Source organism: Scatophagus argus, chromosome 13, assembly GCF_020382885.2.
Source record: "Scatophagus argus isolate fScaArg1 chromosome 13, fScaArg1.pri, whole genome shotgun sequence".
NCBI classification, from domain to species: Eukaryota; Metazoa; Chordata; class Actinopteri; family Scatophagidae; genus Scatophagus; species Scatophagus argus.
The window spans coordinates 14387878-14412176 of record NC_058505.1 but is presented as its reverse complement, the minus strand read 5'-3'; the positions used below and the strand labels follow the sequence as shown (position 1 = coordinate 14412176).

Below are 24299 nucleotides of genomic sequence, written 5' to 3'. Positions count from 1 at the left end.
TTGTCCAGTGTATTTCAGTACCACGGAGAGCTCCGCCACGCTGCACAGAGAAACTCTTTTCCACCAGGGGACGCAGTAGAGCCAGTTTTGTTTTTTGTTTTTTGTTTTTTATCTCTGCGGAACCATTGAAAAATGGGTCCGCGGAATGGGGGGAACACAAAGAGTGTGACACAGTTAGCTAACAGCCAGAATGTGAAAAGAAGGTAATCAAATAATTCATCCCTTTGATGCTGTTTTTTTTGGTAATATGCCCGTTTGAATATAATGTCGTCATTTTCATTTATACTGACCCCTTCAGTTTGGGTTTGTCGCTCTGCAGGTATTTCGGTTCGCTATGCTAATTAAGGTTAGCTAATGGTCTTGGTCAATGTCAATCCTACAATTTTATGCTATCCTCTGACTTAAATAACACTGTGACATCCGTGAAAAGCCGCAACAATTCACAGTTTTTATGTCTAAACAGAGCAGTTTGTCCGTTGGACACAGCTTGCGCCTGTCACCACTACACTAAATTTGCACAACTTTACATCAATGAATTATTCAGTTTCCAACAGGAAATTACTTATGATTTAAAGACGAGGACAGCGAACACCGTACAGTTTGTTTATTGTCTGTCGTATCTCAAGAAATCTATTGCATAACGTACATGCGAAGTCCTTCAGAGCTATTGTATTAGTCGACCAATAAATACAGATTATATATATATATTTTCTTTTTGTATAGAACTTTTCAAACAAAGGCCAGTATTTGAAGAATAAAAGAAAACACTATAACGAAGGGGACATAAAATGCACTCATTGAGAGATCTCTAAAAATAGGGTAACAATGACAAACGTTTCATAAACAAGAACATGATCAAATCTATGTAGAGGAAACGTACAATGTGGTGGTAACATAACAGGGCAGAACTTTCTCATGAGAGCAGTATATCAGACAGAAAGCCAATACTATTAAAAAGAATTTACATGTTTTAAGTTAAACAAGTTCTTCACATGATGACTGGATACCAGTCAGCGAGGGTGTTGAAAATAAACCATCTTTCCAAATAATGTGCGGACAGAGGCTGGCCTTCATTTCCATCCAAGCTTCTCTATGCTCACATACACATTAAATCAAAATGCCGCTGCAGTTGTTCCCCTCCTCCAGCGTCTGACACCAGTAAAATGGAGACACATTTATTCCTGCCGGTGTTTCTTATAACAAATAGAGAGCTATGCTCTTGCTTGCCTGTCACTGTGGTTATCCAGGCTACTGCGGTATTCATACATTAAAAGGTGCTTTGGGATTACAAACTCCTAACAAATGACAAATTAGTTGTTAAGGTCGGTGCAATTAAGGCAAACCTCAGCAAACTGACTGACTTTTAGATATACAAAGTGCTTCTGCACAGTGTCTTGTATTATGTTCCAGAGGAGGACTCTGTCTCTGTACTTGGTGGCTTCCTGTGGTCTTCTCACCTGTGCTTTCCATCACACAACTCTCACAATATTTATAACTACTGTTCTTTCTTCCAGGGTTCTTTGGCAGTGGTATTGAGGGGGGGTAATCCAAGATGGCCGCCCGCCGCATTCCACTAGTCTTGCTTGCCTGTGGCTCCTTTAATCCCATCACCAACCAGCACATGAGGTTGTTTGAGCTGGCCAGAGACCACATGCACAGCACAGGTGAGATCCGGACATCAGAGATGCTGTATCTGCTAATCCTTTGTGTCTTATTTGGCTTTCTACTTTAGGAACAAAGCAGCTACTGTAAAAGCTCCTAGATAATGGCCACCAGTTAATGTTATTTTTCTTAACAAAGAATCAGAAAACTATGAGAAAGTGGTTGCTCTCAGTTATTAACCTTTAGAGAATTCTGACCCAAAGCTGCAACTCTACAGGTTTCTGTAAACTTTAGCTCATTGTTTTTCTTTCATGATCTGCACATTGTCTGTTGGGTTTCACTGCTCTCATCAACCTCGTTGGCAGCAGCACATGGTGGCAAAGTTAGTACAAAGTTAGAATATTGGACTTAAAAATGTCAGGTTGTCATGAACACGACTCCAAATGAATGCTAATGTTACTTTGTGACGTGAAGCCACGCTCTTTGCAGACACATTAGTCAGAACAACTTTATAAGACAGAACTTTCAGCTATAAATATCAGTTAATGCAGCTTTAAAGAGCCTCAGATTCTCGTGTCTTAGCTAAACTATAGACAACAAGAAAAAAAGTTATATGTGGGAGTGTAAGAAAATATCAATACACTTGAGTATTGCATTATTTGCAGTATTGTATCAATATTTAATTAGTAGTTTACTTGCAAAGATTCATGGCAGAGGTTCATTTTGTTTCTTTTTTGCTCAGATTTTATGTACATGATGGCCTGTTCTTCATACAATTAGAGTTTTCCTAAAATAAGTTTTAAAAAAATTCTTTCCTTCTTTGAAGACAGTTTTGCAGATATATCACAATATCCTGAATTATATGATGACGCAGAAACCTAAGTTGCCCTTCTTGTTGTTCTCTTCATGTGTGAATAAAAAGCTCAGTCACCTTAAACTGTGACCTGTGACATGTGCGGCCACACGGTCTCATGTAACACCCGTGTCAGCACACGCAGTCTCCTTGTATAAACTCAGGCCCATTTACTTCCAAAGCTGCTCTAAATAAGAGAACTGGCCTGGTCACATGGTCATAGCAACATCATTATACCTTAAGTGTTATACTGGTCCTGAGTCCACTCTCTCTAAGATGCTTTATGAATGTATGCACAGTGCAGGGTGTAAGTGGGCAGCGACACGTATAATGCTCTTACAGATCCCCTTTGACCTTTAAGACATCAGGTGACTAATTTGAGGGCAATGAAAGAAATGACTGTAAGCTGCATACGGGATATGTTTTTACTCTACTGTTTGCTGAATGTTTGTGCTACAGTTGCTTAAAGTTAAACTTCTTCAAAAATTTTAAACTTCAAACCTTACTGTCAGTATGTTTTGTTTTTTTTTACCTACACCGAACTTCTTCTATGCATTTAACCCATCACTGGTTGAACACACGTCCAACGTGCCGTGAAACACACAGGAGCAGTGGACTGCCATCTCAGGCGCTAAGAATTGGAATTAGCATCGTTTGCGTCTGCTGTCTTGTAGTTTCATGATGTTAAATCCATGTCAAAAAGATCAATTGTAGCACTCGTCCGCAAATGTGCGATCAGAAGCAGTAATAACATTAACGTCAGTATCTCTTATAGATTACTACTGATTCAAATTCATTTCTGCATTGGCTGTCATGACCCAGAAATAAACTGTATTAATCTTCTCTCCCTTCAGGCCTGTACCAGGTGGTAGGTGGCATCGTGTCTCCAGTGAGTGACAGCTATGGAAAGCAAGGCCTGGTATTGGCTAAGCACAGAATTGCTATGGCAAAGCTAGCGCTCCTGAGTTCCAACTGGGTCACAGTTGATGAATGGGAAAGCCAGCAGCCAGACTGGACAGAGACTGTGGTCACCATGAGGTATAAAAGATGTTTACAGCAACAGCAGAGTTTAAACTGCTTCATTTAACAAAGAACGTTGCAGTGTTCTAAAGGAGAAACAGTAGGACAACACCAGCCTTTGGTCCCTCTGTTCTGCCTGTTTTCAAAATACTTTATCACAACCCCCTAATGCGCAGATAATTCTCTGTCCATCCATTGTATAATTAATAGCGCTTCAGTGGTTTATTGGAGGCGATTTAGTCGCAAAAATGTAATTTGTACGGAGTACAGAGAAAATGCTATTGCTTTGTGTGAGCAGACCTTGTGAGAGTACATTTTGTGTTCATCTAGTCAAACCATTGGGACTCTGATATGAACAAGTGTCCTGTTCCTTCAGTCATCCCTTCCTTAAATCTAAGCATCCGAAACTGTCGCTTACTGACTTGACAGCATCTCATCTCATCTCATAGAAGATCCATAAATGAGCAAGAAGATGAAATGTCTTTTGGGCCACGCACAGCTATAGCAGTTTACACAGCAGCTACTTTTTATTTTTTATTAGCTCTTACTGTCTCCAGTTGCTTCCTTTTTCATCCTTGATGGGATATAAGAGAATTTCTTTGTTCTTTCTCTTTATCATAGCACAGTTCATAGGGATGTACTTTCCTCTTCTTGTCCTCTGCCTGCTCTGCTGCATGCCAGCTTCAACTGCTTATGTAACAGAGTGTTGTCAGGTTCCCTGAGCCTAAATTATGGGTTCTGGTCAATTGGGGGCAGCCAGACTAGACTGGACCCATTTCAGGTCTGTGTTTTTTACGAGGTGAAAGGAGGGACGTTGATTGTTAAATTCACTGGTCAAGTGGGAACTGTGTAGTTGTAAAAGGATGCCAGACACATGAATATGGGTGAAGAAGCGCAAGCAGAGGTGATGTAAGTAAAAGATGTTGGAAACATGGCCCACTCCATGCCCCAGAGGTTTACTGAACAATGAAATTTATTTCTGCAGCTGGGCAAAGGAATTAATCATTTAATGGACAAAATGTACATCACACTGACTGCTGTGACTACTGCACACACCCACTGTACGTCATCTATGACATTTAGTGTTATTTTAATACGCCGCTTGTTTCATTGAACTTTTTCCATTTTATTCATTCCCTATCTTCCCTGTTCCGCATTTTTCACAAATACCCTCAAAGAGTTAAACTCCCCCCACTCCAAGCAGTGTTTGTGCAACCCAAGTCCTGATCAGGGCCTGAACTGGCCTGTTGTCCGAAGCAGGTCACGTCACACGTTCTCTCACTCCACACACACACACACACACACACACACACACACACACACGCAAATGTACCAGAACACATTTAAGAAGCTTTACTTGGAAACAGTGAAGTTTTTCATTCATTTTTTTTTTCTTTGCTTCCTTTGTGACTCATAGATATTTCTCTCTAATTCACTTTAGCTTGATAAGGCTTTATTGGCATTACGTTGAAAAACACACATACATTAACACAGCAAACACAGAAAAGTAATTGTTAGCACCGCTTGTGTAAAACAACTTGGCCACTGGTGCCAACCATTTGTAAAATGAAAGCAATAAATTCTCTATCTCTCTTTCTCTCATGTCTTTTCTCTCATGTCTTTGGTTATTGGACAGGTATCATTATGAGCGTATTCTGACGGGATATGAGCAGAGCACAGGAACGCACAACGCCTCCAGTGGAAACAACACTCATCTCTCAAGTAAGAAACTCTTACTGTTGGGAAAGTGGGATCAGCTCAGGAAGTCTTTGACCTCTTTTGCCTGACTGTATTCAGGTATTTTATCTTTAATTGTAATTCATGGCATTGGCTGTGAATTCCAGCGTGTCATATTTTGACTTTGTCCAGTATTTTAGTTTAAAATCAAATACTTATAAAACTAATGGCATTCCCATCAGCCTCAGCTGTACCTGTAACTTTGTATTTAGTGCTAATTAGCATGCGAACATTCTTAGATGGTAAACATTAATGGATAAACCTGCTTAACATCAGCATGTTGACCTTGTCATTAGCATGCGTGCCTAACTACTAGTATAAAGAAGCATTTTCACTTCCTCCCTGGACACGAGCACTGCCATCTTGTGCTGGTGACAAAATTTGGAGCCCGAGTCTGTGCATTATCCCAGTCTAGTAAGTGGGCAGTGGAGCCAAAGTATTGAGTTCCTGTCCATACGCAAGTCTACAAGTCCACTCAATCACAAGCAGGGATTAGCTCTCAACCATAATGTTTTACAACTTTTTATAGCATCAAATAACTAATTAAAACCAAACTTGTCCAAAAATCAACATTTGAACATATCAGCATCAGCCTGATAAGAACCACTTTGGGAAAAAAAATGCTGACGTGTATGTTAAGTTTTTAGTTTGGCTCATGACCTACTACAATCAGCCACTAGGGGGAGACTGAGATTTTTTTCAATTCACTTTTGGGAAACTTTCATTTTGTCCACCTTTATTTTTACAGTCATTGCTAAATACAGCTTCTCGTAATCCATTATCATGGCTGTAGGCTCTTTTGGGATTACAGCATACATAATAATGGTATTTTCCCAATGTGCAAAACTCACATCTTTAACAAGCTCTCTAACAGAGCTGCTGTTAAGGATTTGCATCAGTCCCACATAATGTGCCTGTGCTTTACACGTGCAAAGTCGAAGCCTAATGGGGCGCTGTGGTCCTCACTAACGGTGGTAAAAGAGTATTAGTGATAGTTTTAATACCTTTGAGACTTATCTTATGATCTACTTTAGCCTCCAGCACCACAGATGTCTAAGTTGGGTAATTTATAGAACCATTGTGTCAGTTTTTGTTAATATTCTGAGTTTTCATTTTCCTGGTTCAGGGTCAGAAGATTCACTTCATTTTTCTTGGCTGTTCTCATCACCAATGCTTCACATTTTTTCATTTTGCTCCACAACAGTGCAGGCTCTGTGGAATTGCCAGTTTTTTTTAGCATGATTTTGGATTAGCCAGTTGGCAAACACCCACTGGATTTTTTCCATGTATTCACAAGGATTATGTCACTCAGTGCCATCAAGATTACTCTGAAAAAATCTCAGAAAGAGAACTGAAGTGTCAGTGATGTAGTGAACAGACTGATCTCCAAATAACTATTTAATAATTGTACAGGCAACTGGAGGGTGAATATCTTAAAACAAAAGATTTAGGTGTTTTAGTGGCAAAGTGATATTATTAATCAGTGAATTCTGTGGAGTAGCAGCTGCATATTTTATTATTTCATTCTTTTTATGGTAAACAAATATCCTGCTGTTTCCTGCTCACTAACTTGTGCCCCCTCTGCTTCAGGCACCTGTCCACAGCTGAAGCTCCTATGTGGAGCTGATTTCCTCGACACTTTTAAGATCCCCGGCCTGTGGCGAGACGACCATGTGGAAGAAGTGGCTGGGCGTTTTGGCCTCGTCTGCGTCAGTCGAGGGGGCCTTCAGCCTGAGCGAGCCGTGCACGAGTCTGACACACTCTCGCATCACCGTCAAAACATTTTCCTAGTGAGGGAGTGGGTGAGGAATGATACGAGCGCCACCGAGGTCCGCCGGGCCCTGAGACGTGGGCTGAGCGTCAAATACCTGGTCCCAGACTCTGTGATAGAATATATTCAACAGCACAACCTCTACACGGAGGACAGCGAGAGGAGAAATAAGGGCACGATGCTGAGGCCGCTGGCCAAATGCGAACAAAAGCCTGTGAAGAGTCTAGATGACTGATAGAGAAACAGCTAAAGCACTGAGCTGAAAATTGGGAGCCCTTGAAGTGTGAAGGTACTCACAGATCAGTGATGTTCTTCAGGGACTGGAAGCTCTGTTAACTTCCACTGGACTGCAGTGTGATGGAGGATTGCACAAGCTGCAAATGTCTGCACCGGACTTGGTGTAGATGTGTAGTCCAGGCATCACTTGATTTCAGTCAGATGCATGAACACAGGACTGTGGTGTCCTTTGAATCATACACATGAAGCGTAGCAAATGCTGAGCCTCATCTTTGTGCCACAGTGTGAATGAACATTGGTTTACTAAACGTTTTCATCCTTTGCACTCTTGTGCACATCATTGCAGAGTTGGATTAATTGAAATAAAAACTTATATATTTTAAATTTTTCGTCTGTCTGGTGTTTTTTTTCTTTGTTGCTGTCTAGATTTATAAAATCATAAACAATGCATGGCCATAACCAAGATTTTAGAAATAATGATGCTATCAGTCCAAGTCCCTTGAACAACTTAAATCATATTCATGGAGACACCAGAAAGAAAGTTAAGTTCAACCATGATGCTAGGATTTGGTGCCTCATAAAATTACAAAACTACAACAGATGGATTTATTTCCATCAATGGAGACAAAGACTGACATGAAGATACATAAGAAAATAAGAGCTAAAGGCTTTAAAGTTGAATCACATGGAGAAAATGTATTACATTTTTTTTCTGAAAGTATACAAGGTCAAAAGACTGAAAGATGTTAGAAAAAATAAATCCTTGAAGTGTCCTTTATTATTTATTATTTATTTAAAAAAATAAGTGACCAATTACAATTGAAGGTCTGTGTGCTGTTCAGAAGCTTTGTGTTTCAGGTAGAGAAATGATGAAGCCCTGTCTATTACTTATTTATTACGTTTTTGTCGGCCTGCTGTCATGAAACGGCCTGTAAAATACCCACTGTGTGTGTGTGTGATTGTGTTTTTTTAATTCTATGTATCCACTGTAGGCTACCAGGAGGCGTGTTAGTTTTTCACTGTAAAAATATGGACTGAAAAAATATGAACCTGTTTTCAATTTCTTCTCACATCATTGTTGTTGTCTCTACTCTGTAGCAGCCTCCCAATGGCAATTCATTGCCAATCTATTCAGTTCCCCATTATCATCCACACACTGTGTCTGCAAGGCCTGTATTTTTTCCACCAACGGATTTAAAGTAATCCTGACAGTTGCTCAGCTACAGGAGGTGTTTTCTCACCGAGGCCAGTGACTGAAAGCACCACTGTGAGTGATACTAACTGGCATCCTTTGAAAGATGGTGTGTGTGTGTGTCTTTGTCTGTGTTCAGTCAATAAAGGATTTAGACAGTGGGCTAGCAGCAGCAGGTCCAAAAGAGAGATTATTAATTGAGTTATTTAAGAGAGACAAAAGATGTGACAGACCTATTGTGCTACATTTAATTGTTCCAGTTGGATCATTTTAAGCTCAGGTGGTTCTTCTTCTGCACTGTGCATATTTTCTACACTGCATGCTCAGCTCTGCAGCAATGACATGCTGTTCAACGTTTTAATAGATGTTTTTGTCATTTACTTCATTAATCTTATTGTTGATGGCCCAGCAGCATGATTATAGCGCAGATTTGAACATGATTAAAACAGCTTCATCTTATACAACAGAAGGCCAAATCTGCCACACGTGGAATTCCAATGTAACTGTGCCCGTGTCAATTAATAAAGGAAATGTATTCATCCTAATCCCACACAGGCGGAGTAAGCATTCTCCAACATAAAGCACTCATGTGTATCCTACATTATGTATGCATGCTGCTTGTTCCCAGTGTACAATATGTAGGGAAGGCATGGTGAGGATTGAGGGGTCACATGGTGTCGACAGAGGGAGGGAAGTGGGAGGTGCATACATTTTCCATTAAAAAAAAAGAAACCTGGCAGATAATCGGATTAAAATGAGTTGGGTTCAAATTGAGGCTTTTTGACAGCAGGTTCTGCACTCTGTCGCAAGTAGCCGTCCACAGGGGACCTCCTTATTCAGTGGAAGTTTGGAAACCAGCAGAGAAAGAGCCAACATGCCAGTTGATTTGAACGGATACTGGAAAATGATTTCCAATGATAACTTCGAGGAGTACTTGAAGGCCCTTGGTGAGTTGAGGGTAGCAGGGTATAAATGGTATAAGAAGGCAGCATCATCATTAGATTACACATATTGAGCTCTTCATGTGAAAGTTGACATTATCAAACTGTAAATAATTCTGTTCTTGTTTATAAAACAATAATATTTCAGCTGTGGTAGAGTAAGACTGGAGCCAGTTAATATTTTGGTTTATAGCTTCACATTACATCAGAACAATTAGGAGAGACATGTAAATTTTTTTTTTTAAATTACTTTGTGTAATAACTATAGTTACAGTCAGAAATGCACTTTGTAAACTGTAAAGCGAGCTGGATTGAAAAATATCATACAAACACTAAGAATCTTTAAAAAATATATATATATATATATATATATATATATATATATATATATATATATATGTGTGTGTGTGTGTGTACATATATATATATATATATACATGTTTGGGTCTTAAAAGTGTCAGTGGTCTCTTGGTCCTTCTCTTGTGTTTCTTATTTATTTGTCCCCTTCCTTGGGAACTTGTTGCAGATGTAAATGTTGCCATCAGGAAAATCGCCACCTTGTTGAAGCCTGACAAGGACATCGTCCACGATGGGGACCACATAATCATCAAAACCCTGAGCACCTTCAAAAACTACAACATGGACTTCTATGTAGGCAAAGAGTTTGAGGAGGATCTGTCTGGAGTGGATGACAGGAAATGCATGGTGAGTATTTGGACCAATGTATTTATGAATGATTAAATTACATTTTAATGAATGTATGCTTGATAAACCACTTATTTAGACCCTGTAGTTAAAATACATTATTGCAGGTGGCGGGGGCATGTGGCATTAACAGATCTCCCATTGGTGCAAAACTTGTAGGTGCATAAAGTGACGTTTCATGGTGGCCCCCCTCCAGTTTTTAATGAGCATATGTTGTAGTGAGACTTCTAATACAATTTAAAACAAAACTTTGCTCCAGTTTTTCACATTCTCATCAATGAATTGATGCAATGAAGACCAGTGTCAGATAATACAGAGAAAGAACTGGTCAAGGCAAGAAGCAAGAGTCAAGGCTCACATTTATTTAATCAGATTGTGTCCCTGAATGCTAAATAGGATCAAAGATTATCTGTAGTGCCCCCCTGAAAAACCTTTCTTGTATGGTGATTATAGATAAGCTACAAGCTATTTGGAGGGTGGCTGAGATAAAGTGCCACATGTAAGTGTATGTGCAGATTTTATCAGAATAATTATTTGTAAGAGTTGGTGGAGGGAGACTGAGCCTCTCAGTCAGCATAGATGTATATGTATATCTATATGAGAGGAGAGGAAACTTGCATCCACATTGCTCATTTTTAAATCCTCATTTCTTATTATTTTCTCCCTGACCTCTGACCCAATGTAGACCACCATCACCTGGGATGGAGACAAGCTGGTGTGTGTGCAGAAGGGAGAGATTGAAGGAAGAGGCTGGACCCACTGGGTGGACGGAGACGAGCTTCATCTGGTGAGAAAACATCAGCTCCTGTCATGAATATTAATGGATGGAATTTGGACACGTTAATCCAAACCCCAAATGCCTCTCAGCACTGTATGTGCGGTGCATATATTTTTATGGGTGACTGGTGAATCTGCCCAGTAGCTCCAGCAGGAGTGACATTACATGTATGCTGTGTGAGGTGTGTGGGAAAACAGTGTGAAAGAATGTGGATGGAACTTATTTCTGCCAAATAAATCATACTATTGCTATCTTTAAATGTACTGTTCTAAAAGGAAAAAAATACACGGCTTATGCATTTTAATTTTCATGCGCTCCCTCCAAATCAAACAAAAAGATTAATGCAAGACAATTAGAAATTAGAAGTTAAAGTTTTGCATGTGTTTTGAAATGAAAAGCCGTCCAGATTCTGCTTCTCATTCATCTCATCTTGCAGTGATCCAGCAAATACTGTATCAATATCAGCTTCTTCCATGTTATTATCTCAACTTTTCTAATCTACTGTCTGTTAGGAGAACTTTTTTTTTTTTTGGAAACATCTCCTCTGTGATATTCAGAGTGTGGCCCGATGTGGCCTGTAATGAAAGAATTAGCATCTGAAAAGACTTTAAAGTAATGACTAGCACATTACCATTTTCATTAGCTCAGCATTATCTTATTTCCCATTCTATGATTACTGCTATCAGGGCTAAGCAAAAAATAATCTGCCAAAGTATTTTGGTCTAAATGATGCCAACAGATGTTTTCAATCAGCAGCCATGAAATTAGTTTATTAGTTTGAAATTCCCAAGAGCTGAAACTGCATTGAAAATGTAGAGAAACAGTGGCATCTTGTGGCAGAAAATAAATTGCAAGAACGTATACTAGAAACTATTGCTGTCCATTAAAACTACTACACATTCAGCCTCTTTGCATCCTATACTCATATAACCTGTTACTCTTGATAAGTCAGATCACATGTTTTGATTGTATACAATTAAGGGCTGGGGTAGAGCTTACAATCATGTCATCCTCCTCCTCCTCCCAGCAGTCAAAATTATGTGTTCTGAGTCTGTTTAGCTGTATCTAAAAACATGCACTTGTCTTTTGTCCTCTGCAGGAGCTGAGAGCCGCAGGAGTTGTTAGCAAGCAGGTCTTCAAGAAGACCTAAGCTGGCTCTTGCTGAATGAGGCGGTGGCCCCGGCTGAAAGTGGCTCACAGAGGCTACATCCATGCTTCCTCCCATGCCTCTGACATACAGTCTGACTTCCCTTTGGTTCATTCATACATCAGCCAATATTTTATGTATTTCCCTGTTACAAATGCTATTTTTATCACGCAAAACGTTCCATCAAAATTACTCTGCCAAAGCCAATTCATATGCAGCACAATGAAGGCAGGTCAGCCTTGTCTGTCATGTAACATCACAAAATGCGATACTGTATAATTGTCTCAGGGTGGGCGCTCTTTTGATTAACAAGTTTAGATGTGCTGGATGCAAACCGCTACTGTAGGTGTAGCTAATCTAATGGATGAGCCAGATTGATAATGCAATGCACTAAAACGACCAGAGGGATAGTAATGTAACAAATTAAAAGGGTCAATCCCATTTTAGTCTTCTGAATGATTGCTTTGGATGGAAAAAAAAGAGGATGATGGGAAAAGGTGGAAATCAGAAAAAAAAGATGGAAATCTGAGTGTGTTTGAGGTCTGTAAACTCCTTTGTTACTGATGCTCAGTCTCAAAAATGGATATCAGACATTATGTGTGTATTTATCCTTCCCATTTTCTTTGGGACTGCACCACTGATAGTAATATGAATGAATCAATAAAGTAAACAGTGCTCAGTAATGTGATTTGTCTTTTTTGAGTGGTTAAATCTGAGTGGTATCTTTATTTTCTTATCAGACTCGTTGGAGAAGGAGGTGTTTTGTTTTAGAAGTTCAGTCCCACAATAGAAAAACCAGTGAAATGATGGGTTGTTATTTACTCTAAGTTCAGACCAACAGTCAAAATCAAGCTGCCTTTCAAGACATGCAAGATGAACCTGAAGGCCTCTACTTGAGAGTTTCGGTGAGTGAAGTGAAGCCTGTGGAGCTTCAGCCAGACAACTCGAGGGACGCTGCGCTCTGAATCAGCTCATGCCAGCTTACTTAGTGCGGTACCATTATAAGCTGTCCGACTCACTTGCTCATTTTCTGCTGCTGCTTGCTCTGCTGTCCAGCCTCCTGCTGCTCCTTGTGCATTCACACCCAACCACCACCCCAGCGTCTACCTGCAGGCACTGTTTATTTATGGTTCTCCAGGGGGTTGTTATTGATCTCTCCGGGCTCTTGCTTTGGCTGGTTAAAAAAATTATGCTCTCAGAGAGGGGTCGAAACAGAGTCTGGCGCCAGAGTAAATTCTGCATCTGCATTTATTCTCAATAAAACGTTTCTACTAAGTGCACAGGTTGTCTGTGAGTAAGTTTCTCAACTCACATTTTCGTCAATAACCAATATGGGAACAGTTCAATACAAGTCCCTTCTGTTCAAAATGTGTTATTGCTACTTATATTGGATGTTTGACCTTCTCCATGCAGAATGATATATGTTCAGATTTTTAAACCTTCATCTGCTGAAGGGGAAGGTTTGTTTTCACAACCCTTATTCCAAAGAAGTTATGTTATGTTATGTAAAATGTAAATTACAACAGGAATCAATGATTTGCAAATGCTTCTAAACTTATATTCAATTTGGTAGTGTACAAAGACATGATAATATTCAAACTGGCTTGTAAGTATACACTCAGTCTGAATTTGATACCTACTACTTGTTCCAGAAAAGTCTGCTTGCCTCATAACCTGCTTGCCATGATTTCTCTGAACAATATGAAATGTGGACTCGTCGGACCACAGCACACTTTCCTCACTTTCTTATCCTACTTCGTGTGAACCCAGGTGACTAATGAATATTTAAACACATTTGAGGGCTATAGCACAATAAATGTGTGCCATAAATAGTTTGAAAAATTGAATGTAACAAAAATCTCAAGGATTAAAACTATGAAAATACTTGCATATTCATAGATTCAGAAGTCTCCCAATTTATGCTAAGATACGTTTAAACAAGCTTATTAAACAATTGAACAATTTTTCAAGGAAACTGCATAATAGATGGAAATTACCCACATTGGAGAAATTAGATATCTGTTTATTATATTTCCAGAATAAGTCACAAATGATGATATTTTTTCACTACTAGATCAGTTGAACTTTATTAACCTTCACGCTCAAAGTTCAGGTATTCAAGTTGAGTATTTGAGTTTGCCATAGAAAAATACACAAAGAGCAAAATACACAAAATGCCAACAACACACACTGTTGGCAGATGTTACAAAGTCTGCATTGTACACGGACCATCACTGCAACGTTTGCACGTTTATGTATCTATGGTGTGTGTGAGAGAAAGAGTGGTGTGTGTGTGTGTGTGTGGACACCCTCAAATATGCCCTTCACAACCTCCACCAATGAGTGAAGGCAGCAAGAAAAGGGTGAGTCTTCCCCCTCCCCCTCCAAAGCAACTGCCCCTGCCAATCCCCTTCAAGCTATAAACTCACTTATCAATAGTTTTCTGCCCTCATGCCCCCCAGCTCGAATAAAAGCAAGAGGACTCCCTGCACCTCCCCCCTCCCTGCACTGTCTAAAGTCTGCACACAACAGTGTCACCAGCTGCCACCATGCCTGCAGACTTCAGTGGGAAATGGATACTGGAAACCAATGAGAAATTTGAAGATTATTTGAAAGTCCTGAGTAAGAAACTTTTACTTTTGGTGGGTTCCATTTTGCTCTAAGATGTCTTACTTCTGTGTTAAAGTGGTGTTAGTGTGATGTGACAGATTGGACAATTCTACAAGAGAGAAATCCATCTAATTTCATGCCTTCTTGTTCCTTCGTTGAAGACAGTGTTTCTGTCCTTTTGTTAGCCTACTTTTCCATTTAATGCAGAGCCACTACAAAAATATCTCACAACTGAGTGAACATCCATCAGTGATGTCAAATACTGAAATTATTCCGTTTTTAAAATCTTGCCAAGTCAACTACATTGGTTTTTCAATCACAAACAGAAAATCAAGTGTCTACTAACAGAACTGACAGAAACTTTTCTTATTACCTCATCTATTCCTTTAAAAATCTAATTTAGGTAGTGTAATGTGGCACGTATAACAGTGTGTAATCAAGTCTCTCTACTCTGGCCCTAGATATCGACTTTGCAACAAGGAAAATTGCCATCTCTTTGTCTCAGACCAAAGTGGTGGCCCAAGAAGGAGACAAGTTTGACCTCAAAACACTGAGCACCTTCAGGAACTATGAGTTAGCCTTCACTATAGGGGTTGAATTTGATGAGTACACCAAGGGATTAGACAACAGAAATGTCAAGGTGAGTTCACCTCTCATGTTTGGAGTCTTTGAAATAACAAGAGTCAGTTTATCTGAGGAGTAGTTAATTTCCATTTTGCCTGTTGCTGGCGTGACAATTAGAACGATATTATCTAAGTGCAGCCAGTGCAAGGACTGGTGCTTTCGAGTCAGTGCGGAAAACAGATGGAATCAACAGTGGCGTGCCGATGATAGAAAATTAACAGAGATTAGCAGTGGTGCGCTGTTACATTGAATTCCAAAGGCTGAAAGACTTTGAAAAAGAAGTCAAAGGAAAAAAGAGGCTTTAGTAACTCTAACTGACTGGAATTTTAGATAAGAGAGCTGTACAGTTACAAATTACTTATTAAAATAAACCAAAAAACAAAAACAAAATATGCAGAACACGTTTTTGGTTTTAGCCTTAACAAAAACTAAATAGTTTAAATAATAACAATAACAACTAAACTGAAATTTTAAAAACTAATGAAAACTACTAAATACTAACTAAAGATAATCAGGAAAGAGTTATGAAAAGGTTAGTGTTTAATAAATGCACTGTATGTTGACTTGTAGTCTCTGGTGACATGGGAGGGGGACAAGCTGGTGTGCACTCAGAAAGGAGAGAAGGCCAACCGTGGCTGGAAACACTGGATGGAAGGTGACAAACTCTATCTGGTGAGTTGACACTATCTGTCGTAATATTTAGGGTTGATGTGATTGTCAAGTATGGTAAGGACAGCTTGAATTAACCTTCTGCTAAATGACTGGTCTAACAGATCATTTTTCTCTCACAGGAGCTGACGTGTGAAGATGTAGTTTGTCTTCAGGTGTTCAAGAGAAAAGAATGAAAGGCAAAATATCTGTTTTTGTTCCTGTCTACTTGCTAGTTTAAAAAAGTTTTTCTTGCTTCTCAATAACCTATTTTTCTCGAACCGATGAACTAAATGAATAAAGGTGCTTTTCAGACAACACATCGTGTTGTGTATGACGCAGCAGTTGATATCATGAATCAGCTGTAAGCTTGGGTGCTTACAGCTTACAGTTACATCAGAATAAAATGAAGGTACATCTATACAGAAGACAGTGACAGTATTATCTTAAACAAGTTGCCTGTTAAACTAATAACAGAGCCCTTAATCAAGAGAGTGTAACTGAATTAAAAACAGTTGATAAAGAGGGGGTATTTTATAAAGCAATGTGTATAACGCCACCTGCTGGAATAAGCTGAGGTGAGATGATGTGTAATGATATAACAATAACATCAGTAGATGTAAACCTACTGTAAGGAAATACACTTTTGCACTCTGTTCATATTACATGAGAATACAGCAAAAAACTTAAATAAATGAATTATGCTTAAGTTGTGTGTAGGCCTGACTTCAACTCAGCTGATAATTCTACTACTACCACTACTATTACTGATAAACAAACTCAATACACAAACAAGGTGATTTATTCTAAAGTAAATTCATGTGCATAAACCCTGTGCAAAATGGTGGTTTGTTTTTAAATCTTCACTCAGTAGCATCACAACCAGACTTTCCTCAGCACAATAAGACGTGTCATACATTGTTACAGTTAGAAAAAAAGATGGCTTTGTACAAATGCAGAGCTTCGACTGCGTTCTCAATCACACGAATAGTGTTAGAAACTGAATTCAGCCAACTCAGAGAGGCTACGTCACCGTGGCATCCCAACGCCTGCAGCTGACAACCTTCATGTCACGTCACCACTTCCGAAGAGCAACTCTCGCGAGATTGTTGCTCAGGAACTTCCACGTCAGTACCCAGTGATCTGTTCACTGAAGTCGCAACATTCGGACTCGGATAGCAATTGTTCACAACACTTTTGTCTGATATTATTGCGACAACATAGGCATAAAACATGGTAAGATGCATTTGGAATACTTTATGGAATGTTTTATTTCTGTGCATATCATCCGATTTATTCTTTTAAAAGACAGTCAAGCAGTGTCAAATGATAGTGCATCCTTGTAAATAGCTTAGCGGCTAACTAGCTTGAGTTAGCATGAGAGCCTATAGCTAACAGTTTTTAACATTACGAACAGTGGATGTTTGTAAGTTTTAGCATTTGTTTACAGCTGTTGTGAGTCAGTTGTCGAATGAATTGTTATAGGACGTATGAGTATGTGATTATCGGAGCCAATGAAATATATCTCAATGTTAGTATGCTAACGGTTACTTTGCCTTTACTACCTCGTATTCCGGGTTTTTACATTGACGCTGCAGACTACTAAATAACTATTTCCCCGTGTAAAACAACACATATTTCAGAGTTTGGGCAGCATGAAAAGGGATACCAATGTCATCTGTTTTTTTAGCCTCTGAGGCTGGACATTAAGCGGAGGCTGACAGCCAGGTCTGACCGAGTGAAGAGTGTGGACCTACACCCAACCGAACCATGGATGCTGGCCAGTCTTTACAATGGCAGTGTGTGTGTGTGGAACCACGAAACACAGGTATGATCACAAACCAATGTGCCTCAAAAAATTGCACTATTAAATATAAATAGACTAATGGCTACCACCACCGTTTTAGTGTTATAATCAAAGACGGAATTGACAGACATTTAAAATTATTGATGGTGCAGCAAACCTTAATCAAGTCAGAAATTTTCGGGGTTTTTTTTCAGACTCTCGTCAAGACCTTTGAAGTATGTGACCTCCCTGTCAGAGCTTCTAAGTTTGTGGCAAGGAAGAACTGGGTCATCACTGGAGCAGTGAGTTACATTGATCGCTGATCATGATCACTACGCTGACAGCTGTCATCTGCAACACCAGCAATTTTGCAGTTTAGTTATATAAAGAGAGAATGAGCTTGAATGTCTTAGGTATAGTGTGGTTTGAGTGTCATGTAGGTATATGATTTAGTTATTACTTACTGAGCTGTGTATTTATCTAATATTCAAACAAGTTTTCTTCCAACACAGGATGACATGCAGATTCGTGTATTCAACTACAATACCTTGGAACGGGTTCACATGTTTGAGGCCCACTCTGACTACATCCGTTGCATTGCTGTCCATCCGACCCAGCCCTACATTCTCACTAGCAGTGGTATGCTAGTAAACTAACTCAGTAACTAATTCAGTGCTCAAATGTGTCTTTATGCCAGAGTATTCAAATGCATGTGTATGTTTGGGTGCACACACACCTGCTTGAATGGATTTGTGTTTCTACACAGATGACATGTTGATCAAACTTTGGGACTGGGACAAGAAATGGTCGTGCAGCCAGGTGTTTGAGGGTCACACTCACTATGTCATGCAGATTGTCATCAACCCCAAAGACAACAACCAGTTTGCCAGTGCCTCCCTGGACAGGACAATTAAGGTAGAGGCCGCTCGCGGTTGCTGTTCCCACCTTTAATGCTGATAATTTTATTTTGTCACCAATTTAATACTGTGGGACACCCACATCCTATTGCAGTACTTCTTCTTCCTTATTGAGTATAGATGATAGATATAGATGATTTCGCTATAGATTCATTCTTACCTGACACATATATCTAAGTATATAGTCTCTGAGGTGCATTGAGTGATTTACTGTCATGTCGCTTGGGTTGTTTCAGGTTTGGCAGTTAGGCTCTTCGTCTCCCAATTTCACTTTGGAGGGTCATGAGAAAGGAGTCAATTGTATCGACTATTACAGTGGAGGAGACAAGCCCTACCTCATCTCAGGGGCTGATGACCGCCAAGTCAAGATCTGGGACTACCAGGTCAGAAAACTTTTCACTCATTTACGTTCACTCATTTATACTCATTCACTTCCTTCACAGAAGAGTGAGAGTAAGCCACAGAACGCTATTCAGCTGTCTTTCTCTCTGTGTTATAGAATAAGACCTGTGTTCAGACTCTGGAGGGCCATGCCCAGAATGTCTCTTGTGTTAGTTTCCACCCAGAGCTGCCCATCATCATCACAGGATCGGAGGACGGTAAGCAGGAATCAAACTTATCCTCTCTCCCATTCACTCTCTCCCAACACCCCTACAATGCATCTGATCTCATGGTCTCAGGAAACATAGTTTTATGCAATGTTACCTCCTCCTTCTGTAGGTACTGTGCGTATCTGGCACTCAAGCACTTATCGCTTGGAAAGCACTCTAAACTACGGCATGGAGCGTGTGTGGTGCGTGTGTGGCCTCAGGGGCTCCAACAATGTGGCACTGGGCTACGATGAAGGCAGCATCATTATCAAGGTGAATAGAGGAGAGGAATTTGCACATTTATAGCTTTGTTTGCGTGAGTGAAAAATCCAAAATCCAATCCAAAACCCCCTTTTCCCTTCTCTTCCTATCCCTTTGCTGTGCAGGTGGGCCGCGAGGAGCCAGCTATGTCAATGGACACTAACGGAAAGATCATCTGGGCTAAACACAGTGAAATACAGCAAGCCAACCTGAAGGCCATGGGTGATGCTGAGATCAAGGACGGAGAGAGGCTACCCCTGGCTGTCAAAGACATGGGCAGCTGTGAGATTTACCCCCAAACCATCCAGCATAACCCAAATGGAAGGTATTCATATACTATATGAATATCTATATATATATATATATAGCCTCTATATATATTCATATATAGAGGCTCTTTGACTGGAGACTGGCGGATATGATCACCACAGATCTTTGTATTTAATAGTCAGATGGGGAAATTTCTGTCAATCATTCTTTTATGTGTGCACCAGGTTTGTTGTGGTGTGTGGAGATGGAGAGTATATCATCTATACAGCAATGGCTTTGAGGAACAAGAGCTTTGGCTCAGCACAGGAGTTTGTCTGGGCACATGACTCTTCTGAGTGAGTATGATTTTTCCAAAGAGAGGTTGAATATGGTTGAGATGCTTTCCAACTGTATATCTCTGTATCAGAGTTGACAGTTAACTCCTACGCTCTTTTTTATTTTTTTAAATAACAGATATGCCATCAGAGAAAGCAACAGTACTGTCAAAATCTTCAAAAACTTCAAAGAGAAGAAATCTTTTAAGCCTGACTTTGGAGCAGAAGGTAATGTGAACATGCATGAGTAGCAGACTTGTTGCTTTGGAAGTGGATCATTTTCATTGTTTTCCTCACTGGAGATGTTCCTTATTTTTCTGCAGGGATCTATGGCGGTTTCTTGCTTGGGGTGAGATCAGTGAATGGCCTGGCATTTTATGACTGGGAGAATACAGAGCTGATCCGCCGCATCGAGATCCAGCCCAAACACGTGAGACATTTTTATTTTGTGGTCTACCTACACTATAATTGGGGCAAATTTTACGGAGTTAGTTTTTTTCTGCACATTTTGATTTTTGTGTAATTGCAGATAATGAAGTAGCTATGAATACAGTTTTGTCTTTCCATAACACTTTTACTACATAATTTAAGGCCTACATGAGAATCTTGTCCAGAAATTGTACTAATTCTGTGTTTGCCTCCTTGTCTCCTTCACTATTCCCCCCTCATTTTCATTTTTTATTCAGATCTTCTGGTCAGACTCTGGTGAACTGGTCTGCATTGCCACAGAGGAGTCCTTCTTCATTCTGCGCTATATGGCAGATAAAGTAGCTGCCTCTCAAGAGAACAATGAAGGAGTCACTGAGGATGGTATTGAAGATGCATTCGAGGTGTGTGTGCAGCTATGCATTAGGAGTATATTTTAAAAATGCTCATTGATTTTAATGTATGCACTAATGAAACTTGTCCATACCTACAGAATGCTATTCCATACTGTACTTTAAAAACTATACATTATGCATTTATCACTTGTATCTTTTTTATATCCAGGTCCAAGGAGAGATCCAGGAGATTGTGAAGACTGGACTCTGGGTAGGAGACTGCTTCATCTACACCAGCTCTGTGAACAGGCTCAACTACTATGTAGGAGGAGAGATTGTCACTATTGCTCACTTGGACAGGTACAAGTAGTAATAATAAATGAAGTCTAAAAAACAACAGCTAAGCTCTAAAATTTTAATTGATTACTTCATCTTTTACACCTCCTACTTGCTCTCCTGTAGAACCATGTATCTGCTTGGTTACATACCAAAAGATGACCGTTTGTACCTGGGAGACAAAGAGCTCAACATTGTCAGCTACTCCCTGCTGGTCTCTGTCCTCGAGTACCAGACTGCCGTAATGAGAAGGGACTTTGGAATGGCTGACAAGGTGCTACCCACAATTCCTAAAGAGCAGCGGACCAGGGTGGCCCATTTTCTGGAGAAACAGGTAAAGAAATGCAGAAATAATCAGTTTCCTTTTTTTTATTTTGTTGCAGGCCGTTAGTGTAATGCAACTTCAAAACAGAAAAGAAGTCACTTTTGTACCCAAACTGATAAGAGGTTGAACTTGAAACTGAAGCATGGAGCTGAATTATATAAGCTTTGATCTTGTAGCATGCTGAAGCGTTTTGCTTCTCTTTTTGTCTGTTCAGGGTTTCAAGCAGCAGGCGCTGGCTGTGTCCACAGACCCGGAGCACAGGTTCGAGCTAGCGTTGCAACTGGGAGAGTTGAAGATTGCCTACCAGCTGGCTGTGGAGGCAGAAGTAAGAGCACAGTAGCTGGTTTTGAGGCTAACTATACCATATCACATCTTTTCAACTTCTTGAAACACTACCAGAGAATTCACATAAGCTCATGGTACATTTCTAATATTTGTCATTTTAACCCTTGCAGTCAGAGCAGAAGTGGAAGCAGCTAGCTGAGCTGGCCATAAGTAAGTGCCAATTCGGCCTGGCCCAGGAGTGCTTGCACCACGCCCAGGATTATGGTGGCCTGCTCCTCCTTGCCACAGCGTCTGGCAATGCCACTATGGTGGGCAAGTTGGCCGAGGGGGCAGAAAGGGACGGCAAGAACAATGTGGCCTTCATGACATACTTCCTGCAGGGGAAGTGAGTACAACCAGATTTATGAGACTGAAAGGTGGTGCACTGGTGGGCAAATGAGGGAATAGATGTAGAATAATCACATGGAATTTGTGGCAACCTGTGTAACTGTTCCACGTATTGTCTTTTCTCCACAGACTGGATCAGTGTTTGGAACTCCTGATCAGGACAAACCGACTACCTGAAGCGGCCTTCCTGGCTCGCACCTACCTGCCCAGTCAGGTGTCCCGTGTGGTCAAATTGTGGCGAGAGAACTTGGCTAAGGTCAACCAGAAGGTCAGTTCTATTTTAAGGATTATTGCAACAGCAAGGACTTTCTATCTTAAAAAACAATCAAAATCAAAATCTGACTAATGAAAAATCTAATTGAAATTCTTTACATTCTTACTGTTTAGGACCAAAAGATTTGCCTTTTAAAAACCAAATAAAACAGTTTGAATGTCTGGATGTTTCTTCTTGACCACGACATGGCACTGAATCTTCATTGCAGGCTGCTGAGTCCCTCGCAGACCCTACTGAGTACGAGAATCTGTTCCCTGGGTTGAGAGAAGCCTTTGCAGCTGAATATTACCTCCGAGAAACCTGCTTGGGCAACACTAGGCCTGCCAAGGATTATCCCCTTGTCACAGTGAGTTTTTAAATACACAAATAAGGTAGTTGTGTAGACAGTATATTTTTATATTTCACGAGTCCTCACTCCTGTATTTGAATAAACTCCAACATTTTTTCAGCTCAATGAAGACAGGAATATTCTTGAGGAGGCTCAGGGATATGAGCCCAAAGGAACCATCATTCCTCCTGTCTCAAAGGTTTGTCAGCAGCACCCAAAATTTCCATTGAACCAACTTTGACCTAATAATAACTTGTTCTCTGCAACTTCTGTAATCTGTAAAAGTGCCATTTTACAAAAAAATAGAAGAATCAAAGCACAGTGATATTCAAACTTTATTTGATTCACTTCTTTCTGGCAGACACAGGATAGTGAGGAGTCAGTGGCAGCAGCTTCTGTTCCTGCACCATCTGTGATGTCGGCACCTGCTGCTCCTACCACAGTGGACAAAGAAGGGAAGGACGACGAGGAGGAGGAGGAGGAGATCTCTGCATTCTCAGAAAAAGAAAAGGTTGGCCTTTCTTCTGTCTTTAACCTTTGCTTTATAGTGTCTGTTCTCACCATGAAAATATACAGAGTGAATAATTTTTCTTATAAAAACTACTTGTCTTTGGTGTTTTTATATAGACTCTGGACGAGCTTGAAGTGGACCTGGACAACATGGAGCTGGATGACATCGACACCACAGACGTTAACCTTGATGATGACTTCCTAGATGATTGAGACCTGCTCACCAGCACTCTTCAGAGCCTATTTAAAAAAAAAAAAAAGAAGAGAAAGAGACCAAACCCATTTCCCCTCCTTTTTTTGTATTTGTACGTAAAAATATTATATTGTCATGTCCACCTACGGGGGTGACAGGATTAAAACTGATGATGATGATGATGATATCAGTTACGTTTTATTCTAAGAGGAAAAGTAGCCTGATCACATCTATTTCAGACTCTTCATTTTATACACCATTTATTGATTGTCTGACAAACTGTCACTAACTGTCCATTGAGTGATATGTTATACTTGCTCTTTGCTTTTTGTTGTCTGTAATGGCAAATGAAAATTCATTCAGTCCAATAAACTGCGGTTGATGTACATATTCACATTTGACTTTGGATGTTCCATATTAGAGTAATTACATATTACAGTGATACTAGTTTTGTAATTTTAATAGGTGACACTATCTGATGATTGCATGTGGCATCATCCTATTAACAACATACATTCCTCAAAATGATTAAATATTGAATAGTTTCCTGTCTGTTTTTGTTACAGAGGTGTAGTAGACGTCCTGTCTGGATGTCTGTCTGACAGACAGTCTCACTAGTAGCAACTGTGTAGGTTATTTGCTTATTTGTCAGTACATTTGTGCTATTTTTATGAAGTTAATTTAACAGTTGAGATCAATAAAATACTGAGGACATCCAGTTCAGTTCCTACAAGGAATTAACTTGTTGATATTTTCCTTTCTTGTCCCCATGCATACTAAAATAAGCTATAGCATATCTCTTAAAATAGTAGGTATAGAAGAAAGGATGCTTTAGGAAAATATAAAGTAAGTAAGTTAGTATAAAGGTTCTATTTTAACATTTACAAATTTCTGTGC

General features: G+C 39.9%; 3 protein-coding genes across 4 annotated transcripts; all 3 read left to right on the top strand.

The window, feature by feature from the left end:
* The first annotated feature begins 89 nt into the window (after positions 1 to 89).
* On the top strand, positions 90 to 16185 carry LOC124069421. The gene is made up of 12 exons (XM_046408582.1): positions 90 to 203; positions 1516 to 1664; positions 3310 to 3493; positions 5112 to 5197; positions 6803 to 7216; positions 9880 to 10058; positions 10744 to 10845; positions 13040 to 13101; positions 14502 to 14605; positions 15055 to 15233; positions 15788 to 15889; positions 16009 to 16185. The coding sequence occupies exons 2-12, from the start codon at positions 1553 to 1555 to the stop codon at positions 16060 to 16062; spliced, it is 1578 nt and encodes a 525-aa protein (XP_046264538.1). The 5' UTR covers positions 90 to 203; positions 1516 to 1552; the 3' UTR covers positions 16063 to 16185.
* rbp1.1 (retinol binding protein 1, cellular, tandem duplicate 1) lies at positions 9231 to 12657 on the top strand. The gene is made up of 4 exons (XM_046408526.1): positions 9231 to 9359; positions 9880 to 10058; positions 10744 to 10845; positions 11936 to 12657. Exons 1-4 carry the CDS (start codon positions 9287 to 9289, stop codon positions 11984 to 11986), a joined length of 405 nt encoding a protein of 134 aa, XP_046264482.1. The 5' UTR covers positions 9231 to 9286; the 3' UTR covers positions 11987 to 12657.
* A 758-nt stretch (positions 16186 to 16943) lies between the features above and the next one.
* copb2 (COPI coat complex subunit beta 2) lies at positions 16944 to 23796 on the top strand. 2 transcript variants are annotated; one of them, XM_046409187.1, is made up of 22 exons: positions 16944 to 17101; positions 17556 to 17693; positions 17867 to 17953; positions 18164 to 18290; positions 18418 to 18566; positions 18805 to 18951; positions 19068 to 19167; positions 19289 to 19431; positions 19545 to 19744; positions 19914 to 20024; positions 20143 to 20231; positions 20327 to 20433; positions 20690 to 20833; positions 20994 to 21124; positions 21227 to 21434; positions 21640 to 21750; positions 21881 to 22095; positions 22227 to 22365; positions 22580 to 22717; positions 22821 to 22898; positions 23067 to 23210; positions 23327 to 23796. In XM_046409187.1, exons 1-22 carry the CDS (start codon positions 17099 to 17101, stop codon positions 23420 to 23422), a joined length of 2805 nt encoding a protein of 934 aa, XP_046265143.1. In that variant the 5' UTR covers positions 16944 to 17098; the 3' UTR covers positions 23423 to 23796. The 2 variants fall into 2 exon arrangements, with proteins under 2 accessions (XP_046265143.1, XP_046265142.1); XM_046409186.1 differs by having other exon boundaries at positions 23061 to 23210.
* Positions 23797 to 24299: the final 503 nt, after the last annotated feature.